The following is a 13,303-nucleotide window of genomic DNA, read 5'->3' on the forward strand; positions in this document are numbered from 1 at the left end:
AAATTCTATCAGAAATTACCAGGAAGAATGAAATGACTGGTCAGCATCCTGGTGCCCCAGGAGAAGTGCTGTTAGCAGGTTACCGACCCACTTGCATCCCGTGCCGCTGCCCTGCGTGAGCCGCCCCAGGGCCCGGCAGCTTCTGAGGGGATGGCGCGGGCCTGGGGGCGCCGTGTGGGAAGGGCAGTGTGCTGGCTACCAGCACGCTTCCTGCTCGCCAGCATGGTCATGCCCAGCCTGGGGCTGAGCCCCATGTGAGCCTGTTTCCATGCTGTCAAAGGGGGTTATAAACACACCTATGCAGTTTTCCAAAAAGCTCCAAGTGGGCTTGCATGAAAACTGTTAACATCTCACACATGGTGAGTCCTCACTACACACGACTTGCTTTTTTCGTCGCAGTGTGTGTGCATTAGTCACTGAGTTGTGACCCATGGACTGTAGCCACCAGGCTCCTCTCGCCATGGAATGCTCCAGGCAAGAGTACTGGAGTGGGTAGCCATTCCCTTCTCCAGGGGAATCTTCCCGACCCAGGGATCAAACGCAGATCACCTCCTGCATTGCAGGCGGATTCTTTACTGTCTGAGTCACCAGGGAAGCCTGCCTGTATAGGCCCCAAGAAAACTGCAGGGGCTGCTGGGCTCTGGGGGCAGCTACCTGAGCCTTCCTTTTAAAAGTTTTTAAATTTTTTTTCTTTTTAACATAAAATAGAACCCAGGTCCAGGAAACCACGTAACTGAAGAATGGCTTGGTAAAATCATTTTTAGGCCAATCCCTTGTACCCATAACCCATGTCACAAATGGACCTTTGCCAACCTCCAGGAGCCCTCCACGTGCCATGTCAGTCATGCCCCCTTCCTCGGCTGAGGAGTGACCGCCTCTGCACTAATTACGATGCAGCCAACCCAGGCCGACACCACCAGACACACAGCTCAGGCTCCTACTCCGAACACAAAACTGGTCTGGGTTTTGTTTCTGGTATGGCTGTAGGCCTCTCTTCACGCCTGGGTTCTCCCTCCAGGTTTATTCTTTACCATGTCCGCGTCGGCATCCCTGTGGCAGGGCTGCACTTTGCCAAATGCATCTTCACGGTCCCCCACGTCCCTCTGTCCATCAGGAGGCAAAGCTTTCCTCTCTGTGGCTTATTCACTCACTGCAAGTTGCAGGAGAGAGCATCTCAGCAACATTTATTACAGTGCCAGGGTCATGAGTTGCTTTCCTTTCGCATCAGGACCAGTTAGAAACTGAAAAGGGGACCAGTTTTTTATAGCCTTCTATGAACTCAAGAATGTAAATGCATTCGCTGCGTCTCAGTACATTTTACAGCTGAGGAAACTGAGGCCTGAGTGGATAGCTCTTCCTTTCCCCGGGGCAGGCTCTCATAAAAGAGGCATTGTGTGGTGGTGGGCGAGCTCAGGGAGATCAGACCTGGAAGCTGGCCCCTCACTCTTCGCCCTCTGTTCTCTAGACCTGGAAGCCCTCCCCTCACTCCCCCTCTGTTCTCTAGACCTGGAAGCCGGCCCCTCACTCCCACTCTGTTCTCTAGACCTGAAGCCGGCCCCTCACTCCCGCTCTGTTCTCTAGGCCTGAAGCCAGCCTCTCACTCCCCCTCTGTTCTCTAGACCTGGAAGCTGGCCCCTCACTCTTCGCCCTCTGTTCTCTAGACCTGGAAGCCCTCCCCTCACTCACCCTTGTTCTCTAGACCTGAAGCCGGCCCCTCACTCCCGCTCTGTTCTCTAGACCTGGAAGCCAGCCCCTCACTCCTGCTGTGTTCTCTAGGCCCGAAGCCGGCCCCTCACTCTTCGCCCGCTGTTCTCTAGGCCTGAGTGTGGCTGCTGAGTTTCACGTCAGTGACACCACACTGTCAGGCTGGCCTGCAGCCTTCTCTCTCTTTTTTAAACTCAGCAATTCTCAGACCCACGCGATCACTTTTAGTGACTGCATAGTGTTCCCTTACTTGTATGTATCATGAGTTTCTCAGCAGGGTCTGTTTCGGTGGACATTTGTCTCGGTTTCTCCCTGTGGTTGGTGCCAAGGTCACATTCTTGGACTGGGATACTCAGAGGTCCAGTTAGAGTCATCAGGAGGTGCTTCTCTGGCGGTTCTGAGAGTGCACACGTCAGGCTGGTCCTTTCCGTTGGGTTAACTTTCTGGGCCTGCTGAAGATCTGTTAACGCTCTGGAATGCCGCCCAGAACAGGATGGCAGGATCACACAAGTCTCAGCTAAAACGTGGCTGGTTCTTTGGGGTTTTTTTTTCAGTTTTATTTATGTTTGGCTGTGCTGGGCCTTTGTCGCTGGGCGGGCTTTTCTCTAGTTGCAGGGCACAGGGACTGCTCTGGTTGTGGTGCTCAGGCTTTTCATTGCAGCGCCTGCTCTTCCTGCAGAGCGCAGGCTCGAGGGCTGTCAGGCTTCGGTAGTCACGGCGTGTGGGCGCGATAGTTGCAGCTCGCAGCCTCAGTAGCTGTGGTGTAAGGGTTTAGTTGCTCAGCGGCAGGTGGGGTCTTCCTAGATTCAGGGACTGAAGTCATGTCTCCTGCATTGGCAGGCAGGTTCTTTACCCACTGAGCCACCAAGGAAGCCCCCCGCTCGCTCATCTGGATCTGGTGCCCAGCTGAGTTACTGTTCGTGTCGCATCCTTCCCCCAGGAGGCCTCTCTCTGCATGTGTGAACTGCTTTCCGGGTTTGCACGTTGGGGGCAGCCGCATGCAGTGGTCTGGAGAGCTTCTCCCTGGTGATGGTGGGGCGGAGTTGGAGGTGCAGCGTCGCCACCCTTCAGAGTGGTTTGTCCCACCGTGACCTTGGACATCCTGTGCACCGATGTTGTCGTCTTCCTTGCCTGCGTTTCCATTGGCCCATGGGCTTTTCTTGTGAGCCAAGTTGAGGGGTGGGGGAGGCGGTCCTTAAAGGTGGGCTACAGCAGATGGCCGTCTTGGAGCACACAGTTAAGGAGGGGAGACTGCTTGACTTAGTCACGGGGCAGAATCACCAAACCGGCTGTCAACATATCTGCATCCTTTCTGTAGAATTTGATATTCATTTAAACAAGCCAGATGACGTGGGGGTCAGTTGCTTTAAAAGCTTCCTGTCGACATGCATGACCATTCTGCTATGATTCCTGAGAATTTGTCCAGGGAGAAGGGGGGAGGGAGCAGGGAAGCAGACTTTTTCTGTCAAGGACCAAGGGTCACAACCACGCAGCTTCTGACACCATCATCCACAAGCAAATATGCACAAGGAAATACTAAGGGAATGGGTGTGACCATCCACTGGTGAAACTGTCTGCAGATAGGCCTGGCAGGTTGACTGGTTTGCCAGCCCCTGGCCTGGTGCTCGGCCTCTTCCAGTCAAGGCACATCGCTGACTCCAGCTTCTGCCGGCCTGGGCCAGTCTTGTCTTGGGTGCTTCAAGGACGTCCCGCGAGTGGTGGGGCCTGGTTGGTGACAGAGGGATGGCGGGGGGAGTCACACACACGATGACTTTACCACGTTGGATGCTAGTTCTGCCTCTCACCCCTCCTTTCTGAAGTTGATTCTGACCATTGTTCACTACCTGCTTCAGCACAAAGCCATTCTGATATCCCTGGATCGTTCTCAGAAGCCCTCAGGAGGCTGACTTACATTTGTCTTCCCTTTTTTTTTTCTTAAATTAATTTTTTAGGGGCTGTGCTGGGTCTTCACTGCTGAGCACAGGCTTTGTCTAGTCGCAGCAAGTGGGGGCTCCTCTCTAGTTGCGGTGCTTGGGCTTCTCTTGTTGCGGAGCATGGACTCTAGGGCTCAGGAGCTCAGTAGTTGCTGTGCAGTGTGTGGGATCTTCCCAGAGCAAGGATCAAACCCACCTGCCCCGCTTTGGCAGGTGGACTACCAACCACTGGACCCCCAGGAAGGTGCTTAGGCTTTTTTTTCAATGGAAGTGTAGTTGATTTACAATCTCATGTTAGTTTTTGGTATACAGCAAAATGATTCAGTTAAACATATGTTTATTTTTTTCTCAGGTTCTTTTCTATTATAGATTATTACAGATTACTGAATGTAGTTCCCTGTGCTATATAGTAGGACCTTGTCATTCATCTGTCTTATGTATAGCAGTGTGTATCTGCTAATCCCAAACTCCTGATTAATCCCTCCCTCCCCCCCATCCCATTTGTCTTCGTTTCTGAAGGAAATTTCCAGAGCTCTTTGCACAGTTCAAGTCCTTCCTGGGGGTGAAAGAGCTGTCCTTCGCCCCACCCATGAATGACAGATCCGGGGACGGAATAAGCCGGGAAATCGACTATGCCTCGTGCAAGCGCATCGGATCCAGCTACCGGGCGCTCCCCAAAACCTACCAGCAGCCCAAGTGCAGCGGGAGGACAGCCATCTGCAAAGAGGTAGCGTCCCCAGGGGCTCCGTCAGCTTACATGGTGCCCGTGCCCTACCTCTCCACAAAACTCGTCACCTGTTCCAGATGGATGGAAGGGTGTTGATCCCCCCGGGCACTGGGTGGTAGATGGTCCTGGGATGTAGCAAAACAAAACACCTAGGCAGAGAAGATGGTTTCTTGCCCCGCTGGTGGCTCTGGCAAGCCGCAGAGCACACACTGCTCGCACACAGGTTTCGGCTTCCTCCTCCATCCTTCAGACTGAGATTCATCTCTGCCGTGAGCCCGCTCTGTTCCAGGCTCACTCCCTCAGCAAGTTTCTGTTCAGCTTGACCACTGGATGCTTTTTTGAAGTTAGTAGACAGTCTTACTGCATTTCCAGAATTCAAGAGTGGCTGCTCGATTCCAGGATATATAGTCTGAGAGTCAGCAGAGCATGGCCCATGAACCGCATCTGGTTCATAGCCTGTGTTTGTAAGTAAAGCTTTATTGGCACACAGATGGGCCCTGTGCACATACATCCCGCAGCTGCTTTACCGGGACAAAGGCAGAGTGGAGTCCAGGCGTGTGTGGGTGTGCGCACGTGTGCTCAGTCCCTCGGTCGTATCCGACTCTTTGTGACCCTATGGACTGTAGCCCGCAGGTTCCTCTGTCCATGGGATTTTCCAGGCAAGAATACTGTAGAGGGTTGCTATTTCCTTTTCTGAGGGAGCTTCCTGACCCAAGGATTGAATGCACATCTCCTGCCTTGCAGGCGGATTCACTGAGCCATCAGGGAAGTCCCATTACCTTGCAGATACTGTGGGTTTGGTTCCAGACCACTGCAATAAAGCAAATACCACAATAAAGCCAGTTACATAAATTTTTTGGTTTCCCAGTGCATATGGAAGTTATGTTTATGCTATACTGCGGTCTGTAATATTTAAGCGTGCTATCAGTTCAGTTCAGTCACTCAGTTGTGTCCGACTCTTTGCGACCCCATGAACCGCAGCACGCCAGGCCTCCCTGTCCATCACCAACTCCCAGAGTTTGCCCAAACTCGTGTCCATTGAGTTGGTGATGCCATCCAACCATCTCATCCTCTGTCATCCCCTTCTCCTCCTGCCCTCAATCTTTCCCAGCATCAGGGTCTTTTCATATGAGTCAGCCCTCCGCATCAGGTGGCCAAAGTATTGGAGTTTCAGCTTCAGCATCAGTCCTTCCAATGAACACCAAGGACTGATCTCCTTCAGAATGGACTGGTTGGATCTCCTTGGAGTCCAAGGGACTCTGAAGAGTCTTCTCCAGCACCACAGTTCCAAAGCATAGTGTTATATTGAAAAACAACAACAGTATATACTTGATTTGAAGCACCTTATGTCACTAAACACACTGACCCTCCGAGCCTTTGGTGAGTTGCTGATCGCTGGCCCCTGTGACAAGGGCAGTAACGATGAGAAGAGTCTGCAGTACTGTGCGAGTCACTGAGATGTGGCACGGGGACACAAAGTGAGCAGACACTCTTGAAAGTGGCCCTGACGGACGCCCTCAGTGCAGGGTCGCTGCAGACCTTCACACTGTCTTTCAAAAAGGTGACATCTATGAAGCACAATAAAAGGCTATTCTCCTGTAGACCCAACAGACCCAGTGACCTGCACAACCCAAAATATTTGCTACGTAGCCCTTTATAGACAAAGTTTCCCAACCCCGAAGTAGCAAGATTTGTTCATGTGATCAAAGTCACGTTTTCTCTTAAAACCACTTTTAAATTAATGTTACCATTAGTATGATTTGCTCTTCCCTGGTGGTTCAATGGTAAAGAATCTGCCTGCCAACGCAGGAGACACGAGTTCGATCCCTGGGCCAAGAAGATCCCCTGGAGGAGGAAATGGAAATCCACTCCAGTATTCTTGCCTGGCAAATCCCATGGACAGAGAAGATCCTGGCGGGCTATAGTCCATGGGTTCACAAAAGAGTCAGACACAACTTAGCAGCTAAAACAACAACAGAATTAGTGAACTGAAGTGAAAGTCGCTCAGTCGTGTCCCGCTCTTGCGACCCCATAGACAGTATAGTGCATGGAATTCTCCAGGCCAGAATACTGGAGTGGGTAGCCTTTCCCTTCTCCAGGGGATCTTCCCAACCCAGGGATCAACGTAATTTCCTGTAGAATCAGGATTGTTCCTTATCCTTGGCTCTTCTACGCTGGACCACACAATAAAGCCCTCTGGCCACGGGGCCCCTGCCTCTCCAGCCACGGCGTTTCCTCTTGGCTCAGGTGCTGAATGACACCTGGGTGTCCTTCCCCTCCTGGTCTGAGGACTCCACCTTCGTCAGCTCCAAGAAGACGCCCTACGAGGAGCAGCTGCACCGCTGTGAGGATGAGCGCTTCGAGGTGGGTGTGGCACTGCGGCCCCCGGGGCCCCTGCTCGGCCCTCTCTGTGTGTCTCCACCACGGGATGCATCCTGATCCTCCTGAAGCCGTCTATTCTCCTCTGGGGTGGCGGCGAGTCCAGTGCCTTCCAGCAGTGGGCAGCTCCCAAAAGCCTCCCTTCTCTGCCTTGCTGCCCCCCAGGCTGGCTCCGCGATGCTGCTTTTTCTTTCTTTTTTTAAAGTGTGCGTGTATTTCATTAACTACAGTTAGGGTCACTTAATTTTGTAACAGAAATTTTTTACTGAGACCATTGTAGATTCACATGCAGCTTAAAAAATAACAGAGTGCTCCAGGTACCTTTGCCCCAGTGGGAGCAGCTTGTAAATCTCTGAGGCAGTGTCACAGCCGGGGTGTGGACCTTGACCCCGCCCATGACCTTACTCACGTTTCCCCAGTTGCACTTGTATCCGTGTGTATGTGGGGAGGGCGGGGAGGATCTTGTGCCTAAGTGTTTGTCTTGTGCGTGTGTGTCTAGCTCTGGATTCTCTCCCCTGTGGAGGCCCGTGTGCCCGCCACCAGCCAAGACCCCAAACAGGTCCCCCACCAGTCGGATCTGTCACGCTGCTCCTGTACAGCCCCTCCTAGATCTCAGCAGCGGCCATCCTGTGCTCCACCTGGTTCACTCTGCCCTAAATGGAAGCAGTCACGTGGCTGTAGCTCTGGGGACGGCTCCCCCTCCCCCGCACGTGATCTGGGGAGTCTCCTGCAGGCTTTGTGTACTGTGCCTCCCTTCCTCAGTGATGAGGGTAACGTGCGTTCGATGCCTGTGAAGAGGGCCAGGCCAGGGCCTGTCCCCCTCCTCAGATGGGTCTACCAGTGGGGAGGTCCAGGTAGCACCAGGGCCCGGACCTATAACCAGCCATGCTTGCCCCAGTCCCCCGGGCCTGCATCCATCACCCCTTCCCAACCTCTGTCCCAGCATCCCTTCTGCTGGCCCGGGCTCATCCCTGGGGGATGAGCTGACCCGCTGACCTCTTTCTGCCTTCCTGTCCATAGTTAGACGTTGTCCTGGAGACCAACCTGGCCACAATCCGGGTGTTGGAGAGCGTCCAGAAGAAGCTGTCCCGCATGGCACCGGAAGACCAGGAGAAGTTCCGGTTGGACGACTGTCTGGGGGGCACGTCGGAAGTGATCCAGCGCCGCGCTATCCACCGCATTTACGGCGACAAAGCCCCAGAGATCATCGAGAGCCTCAAGAAGAACCCTGTCACCGCTGTCCCCGTTGTCCTAAAAAGGTGCCCTCACGCTCCTGACCGCACCACCCAGGGGCTCATTACTGCTGTTTGTCCCAGGTGTAATCTGAGGGGGGCCTTGGGGACTCAGGCTGGCTGATTGTGTTTTTTGGTCTTCCTTTCTCTCCCTTTTCCATCCCCAAGGCGAAAGTACAGCCGTTAGTGATTATTTGTGTCCTCAAAAATTCCACTCTGCACGTGATCATGCCTAAACATGAAGAGTAATTATCTTAAAGCACAAATGGGACTGTCCTGTATCATGGCTTGCCTTTTGTTTAATCACACATTTTGGGGCCCTCCCTGTGCTGTGAACAGTTATTGGTTAAGTGGCTGCCCTGGGCTGGTTGTACGCCTAGTGCTGGGGCCCCAGTCGTGAGCAGCCCGACAGTCCCATCCACCAGGAGCGCAGCAGCCGCCGCGGAGCGCGCAGTCAGTGCCGCGGGCCGGGACGGGGGAGCTGCAGGGCAGTGGCGTTTGAGCGTCCGTAAAGCCGGCTGCAGCGAGGCCGCCAGCCGCTCCCACCGCCCTCCATCCAGCACAGAGCCTACCCCCGTGCCTGCAGCGGGCCGTCCGGGCCTGGAACGGGTCCGTGGGTCTGAGGTGGAATGAGCCTGCTTGCCCCCACAGGCTGAAGGCCAAGGAGGAGGAGTGGCGGGAGGCCCAGCAGGGCTTCAACAAGATCTGGCGGGAGCAGTATGAGAAAGCGTACCTCAAGTCCCTGGACCACCAGGCCGTGAACTTCAAGCAGAACGACACCAAGGCGCTTCGCTCCAAGAGCCTGCTCAACGAGATCGAGAGCGTCTATGACGAGGTGAGGCCCCCTCAGCCGGGTCTGGCCCTCCCGGCCTCCGTTGCCCTCTCAGGGCTGCGTGGGGATGGGAGGGGTGTCCCCTTGGCCCCGGGCCGACCCAGGAAGGTGCCCTGCCGTTGTCAGCAGAGGGCTGACTCCTCAGCTCCCCGCGCCTCGCCGCACCTTCCTTCAGCTCACTGGGGCTGGCAGCTTTCCTGTGCTGCTGCTCGCCCTGGGCCTCGGAGTGTTACGGCCTTTGGGAGGAAGGTCCCATCTAACCCATACTTGCCGGTCTTACTGTGTAGTACTGTTACTGTCCCAGTTTTAGCAGTGGGGAAACTAAGGCACCGGAGCTGGCCCCTTGCCCAGGCTGGCCGCAGCAGGCGAGGGCGCCACCTGCCGCCACCACGCTGCCCTCTTAGTGCCCTGCCAGGCTTTGGTGTGGTCCAGCTCACGGGGCCTGAAGTGAGGCCGGCCAAGCCCTGGGCTTGAGGAGCTGGGCTTTGAACAATGCCTGTGGGGAGAGCGTTACTAGCAGGAGCCCGAGACAGGAATCCTGGCGGGGGCGGCTCACTGGGCGTTGGCTGTCAGGGAAGGGGCTGCTGCTCGGTGGCGGAGCCCGGGTCAGGGAGCAGCGCCACTGACCGAGTGCCCCACTGGCCAGGGTCACTTCCCCCCCCTCTGCCACACATAGTCCTGAGCAGCAAGCGGTGGGGCTTGTCTTACCTCCAGGCCCTGGAGCGGCCCCGCTAGGAGGCTCACCCTGCCCAGAGCTCGTGTTCCTCCACACGGCTGCAGAGACCACTGAGCGAGCTGGCCCCAGACCACCTTCCCTCCTGCCTCCCTGCCCCGCTCAGTGCCCACCACTCAGCCCCAAGGTCCACTCTGTGATCTGGCCTCTGCGCTTCAGGCTGCAGATGCTTGAGGCCTGAGACCCCCACCCCGACCCCAGAGTCGGGGTGCAGCCGCTTCCTCCCTGCTGCCACCAGCAGAGTCCTGCAGGGCCTTCCCTGGGGTCTGAGGGAGAAGGGCCGGGGCCTGGTGAGCTTGTGTGTGTGGCGCCTTGCTGCTTAGGGCAGGAGACCCTTCTCCTATTGCGTGGCTCACGGAGGACAGTCTGGTTACGAGCTCCGACCCTTGCCTGGAAGATTCTGAAGGGCGTTTGTGACATACACAAGGTGGGGACTCAGAAAGTAGTAGGAGGAAGGCCACGCTAAAGAGCCGGGAGCAGGACTGAGCTGCAGTGCCCGCACCCCGTCTCTGCCTGCTGGGACCCACTCAGACACCGCCCGTCCCTCCAGAGAGGAGGGAAGAAGGCCTCTGGACACTGCAGATTCCACAGTGGAGACGGGAGCACATGACTTGCCCTTCCCAGAAAGTGAAGCCCCTGCCAGGGGGCAGCCTGAGAGGCCCTGCCCCTCTTTCCCTTCGGGCCCTCATTCCAGGGGAGTCTGGGGAACCCCTCAGGGCCACTGTTGAGCGCGCCAGGGAGGGCTCGTCCTGACCTCGGGAGCTCCCCGCTCACAGGGACAGCGCACACGCTCACTTCTTCCTGGAACCTGGTGTGTCTGCCTCTGTTAACTCATGCAGGGGACCAGCGTCACCAGGAGAGAGTACAATGTGGGGCAGCCTATGCAAGGCTGCGGGGTACTGAGGGTGTTCGGGCTCGTTGGGAGGAGAGTTGTTGACTGGGTAATGGTAGCAGGAGACGGTGAGCCCAAGGATGAGGTTTTCCAGGGAGAGAGATCCAAGGCGCGTGTGAAGGTCTTGTGCACAGCAGGACAAGCTCAGCACCCCCACAGCATCAGAGGAGTGTGGGGTGGCGTGCCAGGGCCAGGGTCCTCTTCTGAGTCATGTGCAAGGGTGGAGGAAAGGGGCAGCTCGGGCTGATGGAGCTCCTGTGTGGCTCTAGACTCCGTGTGGGGAGTTGTAGAGTGGGCTGGTAGACAGGGACGAGCAGGTGGGTGGCCCGTGCTAGTGCCAGGTAATGGGAACACCGTGGAGGGCTCGTGGCAGGTGGGGAATGGACTGTGGCAGGAGACGTGAGGATGGTGTCAGCCAGGCGGGCAAGGCTGGAGGGGGTGGAACTGGAGCGGGAGCAGTCGCAGCCTTGCAGGGTCTGGCTGAGTGTGAACGCATGACGGTGGCGGAGGCCCGTGCTGCACTGGGCCTTCGTCACCCCCAGGCAGCCTGGGGCAGCTGGAACTGCATGCCCAGACAGCGCTGCCCGCATCCCCCAGTCCCTTGGCACCGTTGGAGGCCTTGGTGGAGGGAGTGTGGCCTCCTTTTGGCCCCAGAGTTGGGGTTCTCCGCGCGGGTCACTCCTGTTCCAGTGGCTGCCCTGTCTCCCCAGCACCAGGAGCAGCACTGGAGGGCCGCAGTGCCCCCTCCAGTGAGCCGCACCTCATCTTCGTGTACGAGGACAGGCAGATCCTGGAGGACGCGGCCGCCCTCATCAGCTACTACGTGAAGCGGCAGCCAGCCATCCAGAAGGAGGACCAGGGCACCATCCACCAGCTGGTGCACCAGTTCGTGCCCAGCCTCTTCTTCTCCCAGCAGCTGGACCTGGGTGCATCTGAGGACTCTGCCGATGAGGGCCGGGCCAGCCCCCAGGGGCAGGCTGCAGACCCTGGCGGCGACCGGAAGAAGCCGGCGCCTGGGCCGCAGAGCAGCCCCCCAGAGGAGAAGGGGGCCGCGGGCGAGGCGCCGGCCCCGGAGCCGCAGCCACCGCAGCACAAGCCCCTGGACGACGTCTACAGCCTTTTCTTCGCCAACAACAACTGGTACTTCTTCCTGCGCCTCCATCAGACCCTGTGCTCCAGGCTACTGAAGATCTACCGCCAGGCGCAGAAGCAGCTCCTGGAGTACCGCACGGAGAAGGAGAGGGAGAAGCTGCTGTGCGAGGGCCGCCGTGAGAAGGGCAACGACCCCGCCATGGAGCTGCGGCTGAAGCAGCCGAGTGAGCCCCAGGGCCTGCCCCCTGGGCGCCGGGAGGGGAGACGCCTGCCCTGAGGGAGCCTGGGGCGGGAGCCGCGCGTGTGAACCCCGCGGCCTTCCCCGCGGCAGCTGTGTGAGCCGCACCCGCAGTGACCAGGGTGCCGCCCGCAGGTGAAGTGGAGCTGGAAGAGTACTACCCAGCCTTCCTGGACATGGTGCGGAGCCTGCTGGAGGGCAGCATCGACCCCACGCAGTATGAGGACACGCTGCGCGAGATGTTCACCATCCACGCCTACGTGGGCTTCACCATGGACAAGCTGGTGCAGAGCATCGCCCGGCAGGTGAGCGGGCAGCCGCGCCGGGCCCTTTCCTTCACTCCTGTGCTGCGGTTGGCCCCGTGATTGGCAGCTTTTCTTCACTTTCAGTTAAGGTAGAGTTCATGTAACGTAAAATTCACCATTCTTAAGTGAATCTTTCAGTGGAACTTAGTACATTTATAGTGTGCAGTTGTTACCTGCCTAGTTCTAGAACATTCCCGTAGTCCCCCAAGGAAACCCCGTCCCCACTGGCAGTCACTCCCCACCCTTCCTCTCCCAGCCCTTTTCTCTCTGCGGATGTGCCTGTTTGGACATTTCACGTAGACGGACTCGGGCAACAGGGTGGCCTCTGGCGTCTAGCTGCTCGCTCTTGGCATTGTGTTTTCAAGATTTATCCACGTTGTAGCACGTGGCGGTCCTTTTTTTGAATACCTGTTAATTTGGCTACATTGGGTCGTAGTCGTGGCACACAGGATCTTCACCGAGTCTCCGGGACTCCCTAGTTGTGTTGCGTGGGCTCAGTTGCTTTGAGGCACGTGTGATCTTAGTTCCCCGACAAGGGATCAAACCCACGTCCCCTGCATTGCAAGGCAGATTGTTAACCACTGGACCAGGGAAGTCCCAGCGCGTTCTTCGTTTTTATGCCCAAATGGCATTTCATAATGTGGATGGAGTGCATTCTGTGCTCCCATTCATCCATCAGTGGACACTAGGGTTGCGTCTGCCTTTCGGCGGTGGTGACCAGTGCTGCCGTGCACACGCGTGTGTGCGAGGAGATGTTGGCGCTCCTGTTGACAGACCTTTCGTGAGGGGAGTTTAGCAACCTGTAAAGAGCCTTAGCTCTCTTCTGAGGGGACTGGCGATGATGTGCCTCAGCATCGCCCACGGCTGAACGACAGCAAGAGGAAATTGGTCACATAATATAAACAGCAAAGCCCCGGGCTAGTCCAGTGTGGTCCTGGACCGTTTTGGGGAGCACTCTTGTTTTTTGCCGTGACTTTGGTTTCCTGGTTGTCAAGTGAGGCTGTTCACTGTAAAGTGGGAAAGAAGTGGAGGAAAGAATCGCGTCATTCCTCTGCCACTCAGATGCAGTCACTAGAAACGTTTTTAACTCATTATTGACTGGGGGATTTTTGCAGGAACTAACACCTGTGGCTGGCAATTTGCTATGTAAGTGATCCTGAAACTTTTCCAGTCAGTAACATTTGAGTAGCGAAGGATGTGTTAATACATCTCTGGCCTGTCTGGGCTGCAGCTCA

General features: G+C 56.5%; 1 protein-coding gene across 1 annotated transcript in view; it reads left to right on the forward strand.

Annotated features, from left to right (window-relative positions):
* Positions 1-13,303, forward strand: part of SIN3B (SIN3 transcription regulator family member B) — a 44,110-nt gene that overhangs the window by 25,202 nt on the left and 5,605 nt on the right. Inside the window, 7 exon segments of the mRNA XM_070373261.1 lie at positions 4,158-4,365; positions 6,613-6,729; positions 7,765-8,003; positions 8,628-8,811; positions 11,144-11,156; positions 11,159-11,749; positions 11,899-12,068. Coding sequence (XP_070229362.1) covers positions 4,158-4,365; positions 6,613-6,729; positions 7,765-8,003; positions 8,628-8,811; positions 11,144-11,156; positions 11,159-11,749; positions 11,899-12,068 — 1,522 coding nt within the window.

This window comes from Bos mutus, chromosome 7, assembly GCF_027580195.1.
Source record: "Bos mutus isolate GX-2022 chromosome 7, NWIPB_WYAK_1.1, whole genome shotgun sequence".
NCBI classification, from domain to species: Eukaryota; Metazoa; Chordata; class Mammalia; order Artiodactyla; family Bovidae; genus Bos; species Bos mutus.